We start from the raw sequence: 17,948 nt of genomic DNA, 5'->3' as shown, positions 1-17,948 counted from the left end.
AAATGCAATTGTGTTCTTTGTCCTTAGCTTTTGCCTTCCCATACCCTAACCCCACCGCAACCATGGGGCACTCTGTTCACAACACTGAAGTCAGCAAACCCGCTCGCCCACATGCCGCCATCTGCCCGGTATAGTTGAAACTGGGATTCATCCGTAAAGAGCACACTTTTCCAGCGTGCCAGTGGCCATCGAAGGTGAGCAATTTCTCACTGAAGTTGGTTACGTCTCGGAAATACAGTCAAGTTCAAGACCCTGTTGAGGATGACAAGCACACATATGAGTTTCCCTGAGACGGTTTTTGACAGTTTGTGCATAAATTCTTCAGTTGTGCAAACCCAGTTTTATTAGCTGTCTGCGTGGCTGGTCTCAGACGATCTCGCAGGTGAAGAAGCTGGATTTGGAGATCCTGAGCTGTTGTGGTTTCACGTGGTCTGCGATTGTGAGGCCGGCTGGACGTACTGCCAAACATTGTAAAATGCCGTTGGAGGCAGCTTATGGTAGAAAAATTAACATCAAATTCTCTGGAAAAAGCTCTGGTGGACATATCTGCAGTCAGCATGCCAATTGCACACTCCCTCAACTTGAGACATCTGTGGCATTGTGTTGTGTGACAAAACTGCACATTTTAGAGTGCCATTTTATTGTCCCCAGGTGAACCTGTGTAATGATCATGCTGTTTAATCAGCTTCTTTATATGCCACACTTGTTTGGTGGATGGATTATCTTGGCAAATGAGAAATTCCCACTAACAGAGATGCAAACACATTTGTGCACAATGTTAGAAATATGATTTTTGTGTGTATGGAAAATGTCTAGTATCTTTTATTTCCTGCTCATGAAAAAACACCTTACATGTTGCGTTTATATTTCTGTTAAGTATACGATTTTATGCTAAGCAGGCACTTCTTATTTAAAACAGATTCCCTTCTAAACCAACATCCCAAACACAACATGGGTAATGTATATCCATGCCATCAATAGTTAAAGAAAATACATTTTAAGGGCCTCATTGCTACTGGAATAACCTAGCAGCACCTAACAGGTGTAGTAAGCCTGCTGCAGAATGATAATTGTGCTGAAGATTGCTTACTTGCTGGCAGAAACTACTTACTTGCAGTCGTGTATAGTGACTTGGGAGGCTGGTATTCCCAAAACGGCACAGCTGTCTAGAAGCTCTTCTCGACGCTGGAACCCTTGATTGTAGTAATTGCCTAAGTGATTATTTGGCGAAAAGTAATATGTTGTCATGTAAAGGAATTGCCACATGGCTATAAAAAAAGTAATTAACACTTCGTTTTATAACTATTACAATACTTGGCTCTAGTAAGCCGTTACTCTTTTCTTGTGTCAAGCATGAATTAAATAGGGCTGAACAAACCATTGTTTTTGAACAAATGATCAGAATAGAAAATGGGAGACCTAGCTATACAGACAAATTGGTGCTGCAGCGTATTGCTATTTTCCTAGACGACTAAACTCAACTTCACAATGTCGTGTGTAATTGCGGGCTATTCCTTTTGTGCTGAAATCAGTATTTAAAAAATAAATAAATAATTATAACTTTTAAGTGACGTCGGAGTTCCATTCCACCCACAACTGTCTCAGCTCCTCCATCGTAAATAGTTGAGTTTAATCGGCTACTATTTTCCATGGAAAATGATGTAAAGCTAGCCCTGGTTGTAGGACGGAATACATAGGTTACGCAAAATATGTTATTCATTGTAAACCCACCTTGAGATAAACACAATAAATGAACAGATGCATTTAGTTCCACGAGTCTCAAAATTGCTGGTGCAAAGAACATGCATTCGTCATCCGGATGAGCGGTTAAAAAGAGTGCTCGAACATCGCCAGTTAAATCGCTTGTTTGAGACGATTTGATTAGTTTGTCTCTACATAACATAAATCGCAACCAATGTTTACGTGACTTTGCTGAATTCTGCCGATAGTAAATGTATTGTATCCAAAAGAAGTAGGAAACAATTGCGCCAAAAAGTACAAGTAAAATATGCATTCTTTTTATTTTATTTTATTTTTACCGATGTTATAAACATTCCGTATTTTCACAAAGTTTCCTTTATCAAAGGTTCCGCTACAAAAGTGACATATTCTGCAGTATTTCCTGTTTCTGGAACGTAACATTTTAATACCCTGACAATATATCATATCTATCTACAAAAAACTCACAGAAAATTGCCGTAAATAAACGAATATCCATTTGATATGAAATTCAGAAATGTTCTAATGATAACGTTAAATAGGCATATGAAAGTTGCCCCTTTTCTGTTGGATGCATCCGTTTGTTGACAACTCCGTTAAAGGTGCAAGTAAGGTAACGTGAAACAACCAACAGATCATTTATCTTATTAAAATCATGTTTTTTGTTTTTATCTAAACGGTGGACACATTATTACTTGTATTTTGGGGGTTCAACAAGCAGTTTTTGTCTCAGGAGGGAGCCACTATGGAACTTTGGTTCGCCTGTGGGGATGGTTTGAACGTTACACAACATTATCCTCTTTGGTATAATAAAAATAAATACTTTTTTAAAAATCACCTAGTTTGGAAAACGATGATTTGAATGCTAATCACTATTTTAAAATATCTTTAACACTCACAAAAAATATGCTTCATGAAAGTCCTGTATTTTCTTAAATGTAAGAATTTACACAATCCTGCCAGGACATCGATACTAGACAAATCAAATGTGGTGCAGCCAAACTCTGTGGTGCAGCCTTCTGTCTACAACACTCTTCCACAGTCTGTCAACAGCGGATTTACAAGCATCTGCCCTATAAGACCCCATTTGACTTCTTACAGGGTATTTTTTCCGAATGTGAGGTGAGTACCTATCTCTTTGTATGTGCACAGAAGTTACATGTTTTGAAAATATAGCAGAACTTTGGGTTACGCTTAGCTGCCACTTTAGCGTACTGTACTATAGGGTGCGAATTACCCTTTGCAAGATGGCGGCTTGGTTGAGAATTCATAGGTGAAATATTGTAGCCAACAACATAATGTTGTTTTACGGTATGCGATGTTTTTATGTACTTTATAACGGGTCAAGTATGCTGCATTTACATATTTATGCCAAATGAAGGCTACCGTTAATTTAAACAAAAATGAAACGCACATATCCTTAAATTCAGCAACAAGCTATCGATATTGTAAGCTAGCTAGCATGTAAGCTAACATGCCAAAAAGCACCAGGCAGAGACTGCAGCGAGCATTGCCTATGCCAAGTTGCTACTAATGTTTGCTGCTGTAATCTTCTTGAAAATGAACTAGATCAATCGTAGTTAATAATTGATTTTCAGAGATGATGTGAAGGTTATATTTCTAGCTTGTAACGTAAACGTTATGCGCAAACTAGCTAGCTAGGCAATCATGTCATGTAAGTTAGCTCGCTAACATGATTACAAACTAGCTAGTAATTGTAAACATCTCTATAACCAGCCTCACCAACAAACACAAAAGTAACTATTTGAATCTTTCACGGAGACAGCATGTTTAGTCAATACATTGCTCTAATATCATATTCAGTGTGGTTTGTTGCAATCAGTGCTTGTTATTTATTCAGCCTGAACAATACGTTTTTTCCTTGCAACTACAATTCAACATCTGGTCCTGTCTGTCAACAAACTGGTACTAAACGATAATAAGAGTCGTATTAGATATGTTCTGTATTGATGAGCAACTCCGTATTGAGTAGAATGTGAACCAAGTCCTCTAATGTCAGCTGGCCTAAAGATGCAGACTCAGATCATCCAGTTTATTTATGAAGTGCACACTTGACCTGTCTCATCGTCTCCGATAATATGGCCTCATTGGTTGTCAGTTTTACTATTTTATCGAACGTTACATTTTATGTAAAAAAATATAGGAATGAGGGAAGTGGAAGAGACTCATTCAATATTCTTATTGGTGGTTGTGACGTTGCACTGCCTTAGGTTTTATCTGTTGCTAAATTCTTGGCAGGAAGATGGCATAGCCTGATGGAAGATAATTATTGTGCCATCCTTGTGGGCATGTAGAGCAAGCATCAAAAACGCACTGGGGAAAGCTGCCACCTTACCTTGTACATGCCGCTAGTGCATTTTGGTTTCTGTAGCCTATATCCAAATTGTATCAGAGATTGTTCACAATCATAAGAGGGGTGGATTTGAGGATCCCTGTTTCATCATAGTCTAGGTAATGTGTAATTTCAAGTATGAAATCAGTGTTTCTGCAGGATATTTTATGCCAATTTATTGTTTATGCATTTGAAGGAAAAGCTCATAGGCAACTGCAACTTTAGAGAGCAACTGTGGCGATTTGGTTCCCTTCAAGAATCGTCTATTTTTTTTAGGGAAGCAGCATGACATTAGAGATGCACAGCAGTTCAGGATTTGTCTGACACATTAATCCTGACAACAAAATGTGTCTTGTCATTCTTGTCTTTGCCATGTCTGTCTGGATGACACCTGTGTAACAGATGTTTTTGACAAATCCTAGATTTCAGAGGACATCAGATAAACATTCAGGCTTTCCCTCTCAAATTTAATCTGTACAGGCTGTCATCTGCATTAGTGTAACTCCGAAAAGGAAGATGGGGACCTTCGGTGTAAGGAGTTTTTCTAAATTCCACTACTGTTCAAAAGTTTGGGGTCACTTACAAATGTCCTTGTTTTTGAATGAAAATCACTTTTTTTTGTCCATTTTTCAAATAATATAAAATTGATCAGAAATACAGTGTAGACTTTGTTAAAGTTCTTAATGACTATTGTAGCTGGGAATGACAGATTTTTTTTTTGTTTTGTTTGGTTAAATTGAATATCTACAGAGGCCCATTATCAACAACCATCACTCCTGTGTTCCAATGCCACGTTGTGTTAGCTAATCCAAGTTTGCCATTTTAAAAGGATAACTGATCATTAGAAAACCCCTTTGCAATTATGTTAGCACAGCTGAACATTTTTGTACTGATTAAAGAAGCAATAAAACTGTCCTTTAGACAAACTGAGTATCTGGAGCATCAGGATTTGTGGGTTCGATAACAGGCATAAAATGTCCAGAAACAAATAACTTTCTTCTGAAACTCGTCAGGCTATTCTTGTTCTGAGAAATGAAGGATATTCCAGAAACTGAAGCTCCCGTACAACGCTGTGTACTACTCCCTTCACAGAATAGCGCAAACTGCCTCTAACCTGAATAGAAAGAGGAATGGGAGGCCCAGGTGCACAACTGAGCAAGAGGACAAGTACATTAGAGTGTCTAGTTTGAGAAACAGACACCTCACAAGTCCTCAACTGGCAGCTTCATTAAATAGTACCCGCAAAACACCAGTCTCAACAGTAAAGGGACGACTCCAGGATGCTGGCCTGTCCGGTGTCTGTGTTCTTTTGCCCATTAACAATGTCTACACTGTATTTCAGAACAATTTGATGTTATTTTAATGGACAAGAACATTAGCTTTTCTTTCAAAACCAAGGGCATTTCTAACTGACCCCAAACTTTTGAACGGTAGTGTACATTAAAGCATGGCAATTCAAAATGTTTTGTTTGTAGTGTGCTCTTTTTATTGGACAAGGAGGTTTGCCCTCTACAATGAGGTTTGCTCCAGAGAGCCCCTCTGTTAATACTTTGGGCTTGACCCTTGCAGCAGCCTCCTACAACACTGCTACCCTTCCGTCCAGACAGATATATAGGCCATTGATGGATGCTTGTCTATGCTAGTGATTTTCAACCTGTGGTCCACGGGGTCACTGCAGGTGGTCAGCTACATTTTTAAGGGAGGGCTTTATATGCGTCGGAAGTTAGAATAGCAATGATCCAAGGTTTTACCAGCCCTGGTTGCGCAATTGATATGCTGATACAATTTTGGGAGTCTTGTTTTCAGATTAGCCTTGTTAAAATCCCCAGTTACAATGAATGCAGCCTCAGGTTACACATCGGAGATTGACACAGGCTGCTAATATCTATTCAGAAATTGGGTGTGGGAACGTTGTGATTTCCACATGTAGCAGAGAAACACACCTGGCACTGACTGCCAGCTGCCAGTGTAACTAGCTTTCATGCTAACCTTAGCGAGCTAATGAAAGTGCTGACCCCAATTAATCGATTGTTTGGCCGTAGAAAATATATTTTTAATGGCACACAAGACACCTATCTCAGTGAACTAATCCATTGCGGATGGCACAGTCCAAGAAGAAAATGGTGTGTGGTTAAAATGCACAATGCACTTCTCTCAACAGAATGCACTCTCTTCTGCCAATTTGTGCATATTTATTGTTTTATAACATCGTTGTGTGAATTATTTGCGTTTGATTGTTAGTCTATCAATTCCCCATTAAATATACAGTTTAAGTCTGAAGTTTACATGCACCGTAGCCAAATATATTTAAACGCTTTCACAATTCCTGACATTTAATCCTAGTAAAAATTCCCTGTCTTAGGTTAGTTAGGATCACCACTTTATTTTAAGAATGTGAAATGTCAGAATAATAGTAGAGAGAATTATTTCTTTCTTTCATCACATTCCCAGTGGGTCAGAAGTTTACATATACTAATTGAGTTTATGGTAGCATTGCCTTTAAATTGTTTAACTTGGGTCAAATGTTTCGGGTAGCCTTCCACAAGCCTCCCACAATACGTTGGGTGAATTTTGGCCCATTGAGCTGGTGTAACTGAGTCAGGTTTGTAGGCCTCCTTGCTCGCACACGCTTTTTCAGTTCTGCCCACACATTTTCTATAGGATTGTGGTCAGGGCTTTGTGATGGCCACTCCAATACCTTAACTTTGTTGACCTTAAGCCATTTTGCTACAACTTTTGAAATATTATTGGGGTCATTGTCCATTTGGAAGACCCATTTGTGACCAAGCTATAACTTCCTGACTGATGTCTTGAGATGTTGCTTCAATATATCCACATAATTTTCCTGCCTCATGATGCCATCTATTTTGTGAAGTGCACCAGTCCCTCCTGCAGCAAAGCACCCCCACGGCATGATGCTGCCACCCCCATGCTTCACGGTTGGGATGGTGTTCTTTGGGCTTGCAAGCCTCACCCTTTTTCCTCCAAACATAACGATGGTCATTATGGCCAAACAGTTCTATTTTTGTTTCATCAGACCAGAGGACATTTCTCCAAAAAGTACGATCTTTGTCCCCATGTGCAGTTGCAAACCGTAGTCTGTCGGTTTTGGAGCAGTGGCTTCTTCCTTGCTTAGGGGCCTTTCAGGTTATGTCGATATAGGACTTGTTTTACTGTGGATATAGATACTTTTGTACCTCTTTCCTCCAACATCTTCACAAGGTCCTTTGCTGCTGTTCTGGGATTGATTTGCACCAAAGTACATTCATCTCTAGGAGACAGAACTCGTCTCCTTCCTGAGCGGTATGACGGCTGCGTGGTCCCATGGTGCTTATACCTGCGTACTATTGTTTGTACAGATGAACGTGGTACCTTCAGGCGCTTGGAAATTGCCCCCAAGGATGAACCAGACTTGTGGAGATCTATAATTTTTTTATTTTCTGAAGTCTTGGCTGATTTCTTTTGATTTTCCCATAATGACAAGCAAAGAGGCACTGAGTTTGAAGGTAGGCCTTGAAATACATACACCTCCAATTGACTCAAATTATGTTAATTAGCCTATCAGAAGCTTCTAAAGCCATGTCATCATTTTCTGGAATTTTCCAAGCTGTTTAAAGGCACAGTCAACTTAGTGTATGTAACCCTCTTGACTGACTGGAATTGTGATACATTGAATTATAAGTCTGTAAACAATTGATGGAAAAGTGACTTGTGTCATGTACAAAGTAGAGGTCCTAACCGACTTGCCAAAACTATAGTTCATTAACAAGAAATTTGTGGAGTGGTTGAAAAACAAGTTTTAATGATTCCAACCTAAGTGTATGTAGACTTCTGACTTCCACTGTAGTACATTTGCTGTTAATTCCTATAATTTCTCATTTCCAATGTTTGTTTGGTTACGGTCATTTCTATTAATGCATTCAATATATTATTATTAGTCTTTTACCATTCTCATTGTCGGACTGGAAACATTACTCGCAGAGTGCACAACCTATGCTTCACTTGTGTGAAACAAGTTTTGGTTTATTTCATAGCCTTTTTTTTTTTTTTTTTTTTTTTTCAATTTAGTCATTGTCTTTTTGTTTGGAGTGCTCCAATCAATGTTGAGTAATATCACACACCTAATTTATGCTTAGAAAGGCCTATAGGCTACCTGGCCTGCCTGCAAATGGAGGCATATAAATGTGCACATTTGCGGATCTGATTGGCTTAACGCACAACCACTATTGAGCTGTGGAGCCTCTGAATGTAATGTTTTCTTCTCCTTAAACAGAAAGCACACTAAGTCTGTTTTTACAACCATTGAGAATGACAATAGTTCCTTAATTTATTTGAAAAATCTTTCCAGCTCTCCCCATTTAGATATCCACTCTGCATGAAAGGGAAAAACGTAATGCTTTGATCCAGTGGAAACTACATAAAATAGGCCTACCTGATTACTCGTTATCCCTTGCGCAAATAGCCTACAGCTGTGTCTGTTCTGAGCTCACTGGCGCAGGAAACTCTGACGGCCCAGAATATTTTATCAAATGTTGCAAGTTTGCTAGCTCAAGCTTCAGGCTGGACCCAAGTTAATATTTGTTTCAAGTTTGTTGCAGACAGGCCATGCATAGCCAATGTGATTTATAGGATATCTATTTTTATCAGGATATGTTCTACCTGCAGGCTGCAATGTTTAGATTTGTTGGCTTTTTGTAGGTAATTTTTACATAGTTGGCAATAGAAGTTACTTTTTAGGTTGGTAGAATTAATTAACAACATGACAATGATTTTGCGTCACAAAGACGTTATAAATGAAATGAAAATGTGCATATGAAAACCATAACTTCCAATCAGATCGGTAGAAACGGTAAGAAAAATTGGCATTCCACATGAAAGTGTGCAGCCTACTTATGTAGCCTATTACCGGCAACTTCAGGAGAGTAACGGCAGAATCTGCAGGAGCAGGAGAATGGTTGGGTCAGGTTTTTTTATTTTCTTCTTCTGGTTATCTTGATCTCTGGATCCCTCTTGAGTTATTTGTTTCTTATTTCATCAAACAAAGTGCTTAAAGCATCAGACAAGCTCAATGCATATAGACACATAAGGTGTGTCTGTATATGAAACTCTATAAACTCTATAAAGCTATGTGAGTGCCATTTCAGTTCGGACAAGCATACTGTAAGTCAAGTGAAAATAATTATTTCAGAAAGACTAGCAGCCTACCTAAACCATGCCTATTGTCCAACAGAATGCATTCAACGGAAATGTGTCTTCCGCATTTAACCCAACCCCTCTGAATCAGAGAGGTTTGGGGGCTACCTTAATCGACATCTAAAATGAAATCGTATCACTCAATTCTACCGTCTATTTTTAGACTAGCACAAAAATAAGTGAAACTTGACAAATTATCCAATGGACGATGAAATTTTGCTGGTAAAAAAGTGGAGGTGCAAAAATATAAGTTTGCACCACTTTTAATTTTCACCATGGCTTTAGCCAGCCATTGAGCCAGAGACAGAAGAAAGTCAATGAACTAAGTAGACCAGACCCAGCTGCTATTGCATTAGTGTCTATGGGAGAGCCACCCCGTTAAGTAGATCGGAACCAACAATTTCTTTTCAATGGTAAATGGTCTGAGTGAGCCATCGTAATTTATCCACCATCTTTGCTGTATCCAAAGATTCTATTATTTAGCTCAGCAGTCACAACTTGCAAACTTTGCAGGTGGTTATGAATAATAAACAATGCCATGCTGGTGGGTGGTATGGTACCATTCAAATAAAAAAACATAGGCTAAAAATAATTGACATGCCATTGCATAGGAAAAGAAACGTCATTGGCACAAATTTGCTTGAAGCGGGCAGTTATGTTATTTCAAGTCCAAATATATCATACTTTTACTAAAATTATGACTTATTGATATGAATGAGGGAAGTGGAAGACTCATTCAATATTTTTATGGTGGTTGTGATGTTGCATTGGGTAACATCTGGCCATCGTCTTTCTACTCGAAAAAGTGGATTTCTACTGGTGTTGGTGTTTTTAATTTTAAATGTATTTCACCTTTATTTAACCAGGTAGGCAAGTTGAGAACAAGTTCTCATTTACAACTGTGACCTGGCCAACATAAAGCAAAGCAGTTTGACACATAACACAGAGTTACACATGGAGTAAAACAAACATACAGTCAATAATACAGTAGAAAAATAAGTCTATATACAATGTGAGCAAATGAGGTGAGATAAGGGAGGTAAAGGCAATAAATAGGCCATGGTGGCGAAGTAAAAACAATATAGCAATTAAAATACTGGAATGGTAGATTTGACAGATGCGTGTGCAAAGTAGAAATACTGGGGTGCAAAGGAGCAAAATAAATAAATATAGTAGGGGAAGAGGTAGTTGTTTGGGCTATTTATAGATGGGCTATGTACAGGTGCAGTGATTTGTGAGCTGCTCTGAAAGCTGGTGCTTAACTTCTTAAGGCTTAGATCCCGCTAACGGGATTGATAAAAGATACAAGGGTTATGCATGGAACTTTAGAAAAACTTCTTCTTAATGCAACCGCTATGTCAGATTTTTAAAAAACAACGGAAAAAGCACACCATGCAATAATCTGAGTATGGCGCTCAGACACAAAAACAAGCCATACAGATACCCGCCATGTTGTGGAGTCAACAGAAGTCAGAAATAGCATTATAAATATTCACTTACCTTTGATGATCTTCATCAGAATGCACTCCCAGGAATGCCAGTTCCACAATAAATGTTTGTTTTGTTCGATAAAGTCCATAATTTATGTCCAAATACCTCATTTTTGTTTGGCCAAACGAAAAGTAAAAAAGATCCGTTACATTTCGTAGAAACATGTCAAACAATGTATAGAATAAATCTTTAGGATGTTTTTAACATAAATCTTCAATAATGTTTCAACCGGAGAATTCCTTTGTCTTTTGAAATGCAATGGAAAGCAGCTACCTCTCACGTGTGCATGCCTCACTGAGCTTATGGCCTTGATACCAGACCTCTGGTTGAAGCAGCTCTCATTCTCTCCTCCTCCACAGTAGAAGCCTCAAACAAGGTTCTAAAGACTGTTGACATCTAGTGGAAGCCTTAGGTAGAGCAATCGGACCAAATTTACACAGTCTTGGATAGGCAAAGAGTTGAAAAACTACAAACCTCAGATTTCACACTTCCCGGTTGGATTTTGTCTCAGCTTTTTGCCAGCCATATGAGTTCTGTTATACTCACAGACATAATTCAAACAGTTTTAGGAACTTCAGAGTGTTTTCTATCCAAATCTACTAATAATATGCATATGCATAATATTCTTCTTGGCCTGAGTTGCAGGGAGTTTACTTTGGGCACCTTATTCATCCAAGCTACTCAATACTGCTCCCCAGCCATAAGAAGTTAAAGCTAGTGAGGGAGATAAGTGTTTCCAGTTGGAGAGGAGTAGTGATGCTGGACGGGCGGGCAGGTGCAGGCAGCGATCGGTTGAAGAGGATGCATTTAGTTTTTACTTGTATTTAAGAGCAGTTGGAGGCCATGGAAGGAGAGTTGTATGGCATTGAAGCTCATCTGGAGGGTTGTTAACACAGTGTCCAAAGAAGGACCAGAAGTATACAGAATGGTGTCATCTGTGTAGAGGTGGATCAGAGACTCACCAGCAGCAAGAGCGACATAATTGATATATACAGAGAAGAGAGTCGGCCCAAGTATTGAACCATGGGGCACCCCCATAGAGACTGTCAGAGGCCCGGACAACAGGCCCTCAGGTTTGACACACTGAACTCTGTCTGAGAAGTAGTTGGTAAACCAGGCGAGGCAATCATTTGAAAAACCAAGGCTGTTGAGTCTGCCGATAAGAATGTGGTGATTGACAGGGTCGAATTCAGGTCAATGAATACGGCTGCACAGTATTGTTTCTTATCGATGGAGGTTAAGATATCGTTTAGAACCTTGAGCGTGGCTTAAGTGCACCCATGACCAGCTCTGAAACCAGATTGCATAGCGGAGAAGGTACGGTGGGATTCGAAATGGTCTGTGATCTGTTTGTTAACTTGGCTTTCGAAGACCTTAGAAAGGCAGGGTAGGATAGGTATAGGTCTGTAGCAGTTTGGGTTAAGAGTGTCCCCCCCCCTTTGAAAAAATCCTTATTGAAATTCTCAATTATAGTGGATTTATTGGCGGTGACAGAGTTTCCTATCCTCAGTGTAGTGGGCAGCTGGGAGGAGGTGCTCTTATTCTCCACGTCCCAGAACTTTTTTGAGTTTGTGTTGCAGGATGCAAATTTCTGCTTAAAATCTAGCCTTGGCTTTTCTAACTGCCTGTAAATATTGGTTTCTAACTTCCCTAAAAAGTTGCATATCACGGGGGCTGTTCGATGTTAATGCAGAACGCGAGCGGATGTTTTTGTGTTGGTTAAGGTCAGTCAGGTCTGGAGAGAACCAAGGGCTATATCTGTTCCTGTTTGTATATTTCTTGAATGGGGCATGCTTATTTAAGATGGCGAGGAAGGCATTTAAAATAAATAACCAGGCATCCTCTACTGACGGGATGAGGTCAATATCCTTCCAGGATACCCTGGCCAGGTCAATTAGAAGTGGGGCTGTGTTTCAGGGAGTGTTTCAAGGAGCGTTTGATAGTAATGAGTGGATGTTTTTTGACCGCTGACCCATTACGGATGCAGTCAATTAGTCAGTGATCGCTGAGATCTTGGTTGAAAACAGCAGAGGTGTCTTTAGAGGGCAAGTTGGTTATGATGATATATATGAGGGTGCCCGTGTTTACGGCTTTGGGGTTGTTCCTTGTAGGTTCATTGATAATTTGTGTAAGATTGAGGGCATCAAGCTTAGATTGTAGGATGGCCGGGGTGTTAAAAGCATGTCACAGTTTAGGTCACCTAACAGCACGAGCTCTGATGATAAATGGGGGGCATTCAGTTCACATATGGTATCCAGAGCACAGCTGGGGGCAGAGGGTGGTCTATAGCAGGTGGCAACAGTGAGAGACTTGTTTTTAAAGAGGTGGAGTTTTAAAAGTAGTTGTTTGGGCACAGACCTGGATAGTAGGACAGAACTCCGCAGGCTATCTCTGCAGTAGATTGCAGCACCGCCCCCTTTGGCCATTCTATCTAGTCTGAAAATGTTATAGTTGGGGATTTCAGAGTTATTGGTGGTCTTCCTAAGCCAGGATTCAGACACGGCTAAGACATCCGGGTTGGCAGAGTGTTTTATTCACTGCTTTAGCACAATCTTAGGGAGGAGGCTTCTAATGTTAACATGCATGAAACCAGGGCTTTTACGGTTACAGAAGTCATCAAAAGAGAGCGCCTGGGGAATAGGAGTGGAGCTTGGCACTGCAGGGCCTGGATTCACCTCTACATCGCCAGAGGCACAGAGGAGGAGTAGGATAAGGGTACTGCTAAAAGCCATGAGAATTGGACGTGTTGGACGCCCGGAACAAAGAGTAAAAGGAGCAGGTTTCTGGGGGCGATTAAAATAAATTCAAGGTATAGTGTACAGACAAAGGTATGGTAGGATGTGAATACAGTGGAGGTAAACCTAGGCATTGAGTGATAATGAGAGATATTGTCTCTATAAACATAATTGAAACCAGGTGATGTCATCGCATGTGTGAGTGGTGGAACTGAAGGGTTGTATAAGGTATAATGAGCAGGGTTAGAGGCTCTACAGTGAAATTAGCCAATAAACACTAACCAGAACTGCAATGGACAAGGCATATTGACACTGAGGAGAGGCATGCTTAGCTGAGTGATCAGAAGGGTCCAGTGAGTAGTGAGGTTGGTTGGGGTCACGGCGATTCACACAGCTAGCCGAGCCATGGGTAGCAAGCTAGCAGAAGATGGTCTGTTTTTAGCCACCCCGTGCATTTCCGTCGGTAGATTAGTGGGTTCCGTGTAGTAGAGGGGACCAATCCAATTGTTAAAATAGTTAGTTATTGTGGCCCAAGAAGATAGCAGCTGATATGCTCAAGACAGCTAACAATTAGCGGGCCGCAGTTAGCAGGGCTCCACATCGGCAGTAAAACAGGTCCGGATAGGTGATTGTAGCCCAGGAGTGGCTGATGGAACTCTTCAGCTGGCTAGCTCCGGGATAATTGGTGTTTGCGCCGGAATCGACGTTAGCCAATAGTCACGTGGATAGCAGCTAGTTAGCTGCAAGATCCCGGTGTAAATGTCCAGAGCTTGCTGTAGGAATCCGGGGATATGGACAGAAAATCGCGTTGTACAAAACTGGCGATAGCTTTCCGAGCTAAAGGATAGCTGATGACCGCTAGCCGTCGTTAGCTGAATACTAACGTTAGCTTGTGAGCTGGTTAACTTCTGGCTAGCTTCTGTTGTGGATTTCGGATACGAGGTGAATAATACTTTTGGAAAAAAAACTACCGATCTGCACCACATTTGGTGAGGCGGGTTGCAGGAGAGTGTTTTGATGTTGAGTTTTTCGAAAAAATATGTAAAAAGATAGGAAACATATACACGGGACAAGACGAGGACAAAGGACGTCTGACTGCTACGCCATCTTGGAAACCATAGAATATAAACGCAATAGAAGTGTTGTTTCTTGTACTATTGTCTCTTGTGTCTTTTAGAGGACTGTTTCACTGATGTCCTTTTTCTTCACTCTTTATTTTGTCTTTCTTTTCTTCTGTTAACTAGATGTTCTTTGTTAGCTAGCTAGCTTCTTCCAGGAGAATCCCTAGCAACTGCTTAGCAACTGGTAAACAATTCAGCTAGCTAAGATAACTGTACAATTTTATGAAAAATAGTTACTTTTCCAAAGCCTATCTTCTTTGATTGTTGCTTGTTTTGCCTCCAATTCAGTCTTGCAGTTTTTTTTAGCTTTCTTCCAATGTACTTCACTCTAAAAACATGTAAATTTCAATATTTGTAGGAGCTAATTTTTTTCAGCAGCTGCTTCTCAATTTGCTCAATTTGGAATTAATCTATAACATTCCCTGATAAAATTTACTCTCAGTATGACTGTCAAGATATTCTATGTAAAAAAAATCTGCGACTCTGAAAATGGTGGTCTTCACGCTTTTGAGCATGATTTGGTGGTCCTTGGAATGGAAAAGGTTGGAACCGCTGATCTATGTTGCATACTGGCAGACAGTATATACAGTCAGGTCCAAAATAATTTGCACCCTTGATAAAGATGAGCAAAATAGACTATTTTATTTTGAGCTATATTTTATGCTAATTTAAAATATATATTTTATACTAGGCTAATACAATTTCTCAGAAGAATAGATTTCGTTTAACACGTTTTTTTTGGTCTCAAAGATGGGTATCAAAATTATTGGCACCCCTGTTTTCAAGACCTCACCTTGCGAGGATAGCGGCACTGGACCTTTTTTCTTAAATGTTTTATGAGATTGACCATCCGAGTCTTAGACCATCCGAGTCTTAGACCATCCGTCCATACAGAATCTATCCAGATCCTTGATATCAATGTAGAAAATAGTCAAAATAAATAAACCCTAGAATGAGTAGGTGTGTCCAAACCTTTGACTGGTACTCTACATCGGTCCATTATCTATTTTACATACTTTATGGTTTTAGTTGTTTTAAGTTTACACTGACAATGTTTTCTAACAGAAAATACCTTATTGATATAAGTTGAGACCCTTTGCTATTGGACTTGAAATTGAGCTCCGGTGCATCCTGTTTCCATTGATCATCTTTGAGATGTTTCTACAACTTGGATTCCACATGTGGTAAATTCAATTGATTGTACGTGATTTGGAAAGGCACACACCTGTCTATATAAGGTCCCACAGTTGACAGTAGATATCAGATCAAAAACCAAGCCATGAGGTTGAAGGAATTGTCCGTAGAGCTCCGAGACAGGATTGTGCCAAGGCAAAGATCTGGGGAAGGGTACCAAAACATTTATGAGCATTGAATGTACCCAAGAACACAGTGGCTTCCGTCATTCTTAAATGGAAGAAGTTTGGAACGACCAAGACTCTTCCTAGAGCTGGCCGCCCGGCCAAACTGAGCAGTCGGGGGAGAAGGGCCTTGGTCAGGGACGTAACCAAGAACACGATGGTCACTCTGACAGAGTCCTTTTATGGTAGAGTGGCCAGACGGAAGCCCCTCAGTAAAAGGCACATGACAGCCCTTTTGGAGTTTGCCAAAAGGCACCTAAAGACTCTCTGACCATGATAAACAAGATTCTCTGGTCTGATGAAAACAAGGTTGAACTCTTTGGCCTGAATGCCAAGCATCACTTCTGGAGGAAACCTTGCACTTTCCCTATGGTGAAGCATGGTGGTGGTAGAATCATGCTGTGGGGATGTTTTTCAGTGGCAGGGACTGGGAGACTAGTCAGGATTGAGGCAAAGATGAATGGATTAGGGATCATTGACGAAAACCTGCACCAGGGCTCTCGGGACCTCACAGGGGCGACGGTTCACCTTCCAACAGGACAACGACCCTAACCGCACAGCCAAGACCACACAGGATTGGCTTCGGGACATGTCTCTGAATGTCCTTGAGTGGCCCAGCCAGGGCCTGGACTTAAACCTGATCGAACATCTCTTGAGAGACCTGAAAATAGCTGTGCAGCAACATCCAAGCTGACATAGCTTGAGAGGATCCGCAGAGAAGAATGAGAGAAACTCCCCAAATACAGGTGTGCCAAGCTTGTAGTGTCATACCCAAGAAGACTCAAGGCTGTAATCGCTGCTTGGACCATCGGGTTCTTGGTCATGGCCCTGACTAAGGCCCTTCTCCGTTTGCTCAGTTCGGCCGGGCGGCCGGCTCTAGGAAGAGACTTGGTGGTTCCGAACCACAATTCCTTTAACATCATGGCATGGTTTTTGCCATGATGTGGGACCTTAACATAGGAAGGTGTGTGCTTTTCCAAATGATGTCCAATCAATTAAACTTGGACTCCAAGTTGTAGAAACATCTCAAGGATAATCAATGTAATAGGATGCACCTGAGCTCAATTTTCAGTCTCTTGGCAAGGGTCTGAATACTTATGTAAACAAGGCATTTCTGTTATTTATTTTTATAAAATGTTTATATTTTGGGGGGAGTGGCTTCAATGATTTAGCGGAAAACCAAGTCTGACTGAGGAGACTGATATTGGTCAACGATGATACTTCACCTAATCCATTATCTACTGACTGATACTGACAAAACTACTAATATGGTGCACAATAGTCTATCCTCCCCCATTTGGAGTTGAGATGCAGCTCAGCTTACTCTTCAGACAGAAATATTGCGGCTGCACAATGCCTCAAAAGCACTGACTCACCTGGGGTGTCCTTCCTTTCCTTGTGTGAGAAAGATGGACACAAATATGAAATCATCCATCTGTTCTTCCTCAGGTGGTTTGGGTCTCAAGCCATGCTCAACCTGAGCCCCTGATCAGTGCAGCAAAAGCCCGCCCGGCTCAAAACTGAGCCAGGATGTCCAGTAGCTCGGGCTACCCCCCTACCCAGGGGAGCTTCAGCAGCGAGCAGAGCCGCTACCCACCACACTCTGTCCAGTACACCTTCAGCACCACACGTCACCAACAGGTAAGAAACTGTGCATGAAGTAACATCATAACTCTCTCGCACTGCATCTCTTGCTATGTTTTTCTTAACACCTACTACCAGCAAGAATGACTTTCTCTCTCTTCATACAAATTATTAACTATTACAAGATTCCCCAACTGGCTTCCCGTGGGCTGAATTTGACACGTGGGCAATTTTTATTTGGCCCCCCATTTAAAAAAAAAAAAAAAAACAGTTTCTGTACATCCTGGGGTATACGTAGTACTGTAAGTGCACACAAGGGATGCTATAGAGTTATTATTATTATTATTTAGGCAACTGGGGTGTTGATCCAGGAGGGGTTTGAATGTCTAGTCGC

General features: G+C 40.7%; 2 protein-coding genes across 9 annotated transcripts in view; one reads left to right on the top strand and one right to left on the bottom strand.

The window, feature by feature from the left end:
* pigl (phosphatidylinositol glycan anchor biosynthesis, class L) overlaps nucleotides 1-8,511 on the bottom strand; it is a 31,045-nt gene extending 22,534 nt beyond the window's left edge. Inside the window, exons 1-2 of the mRNA XM_020485500.2 lie at nucleotides 8,505-8,511; nucleotides 1,112-1,211 (exon numbers count right to left, since the gene is read on the bottom strand). The gene's annotated coding sequence lies outside the window, so the exon portion shown is untranslated. The remainder of the gene's footprint in view (nucleotides 1-1,111; nucleotides 1,212-8,504) is intronic.
* ncor1 (nuclear receptor corepressor 1) overlaps nucleotides 2,691-17,948 on the top strand; it is a 111,180-nt gene continuing 95,922 nt past the window's right edge. For all 8 annotated transcript variants that reach the window (XM_020485501.2, XM_031826656.1, XM_031826655.1 and 5 more), the window contains exons 1-2: nucleotides 2,691-2,841; nucleotides 17,420-17,611. In XM_020485501.2, the coding sequence (XP_020341090.1) occupies nucleotides 17,501-17,611 (111 nt within the window). In that variant the 5' untranslated portion in view covers nucleotides 2,691-2,841; nucleotides 17,420-17,500. The remainder of the gene's footprint in view (nucleotides 2,842-17,419; nucleotides 17,612-17,948) is intronic.

Source organism: Oncorhynchus kisutch, linkage group LG6, assembly GCF_002021735.2.
Source record: "Oncorhynchus kisutch isolate 150728-3 linkage group LG6, Okis_V2, whole genome shotgun sequence".
Taxonomy (NCBI): Eukaryota; Metazoa; Chordata; class Actinopteri; order Salmoniformes; family Salmonidae; genus Oncorhynchus; species Oncorhynchus kisutch.
Note: the sequence above shows the minus strand (reverse complement) of the source record. Positions and strands in the feature narration are given on the sequence as shown.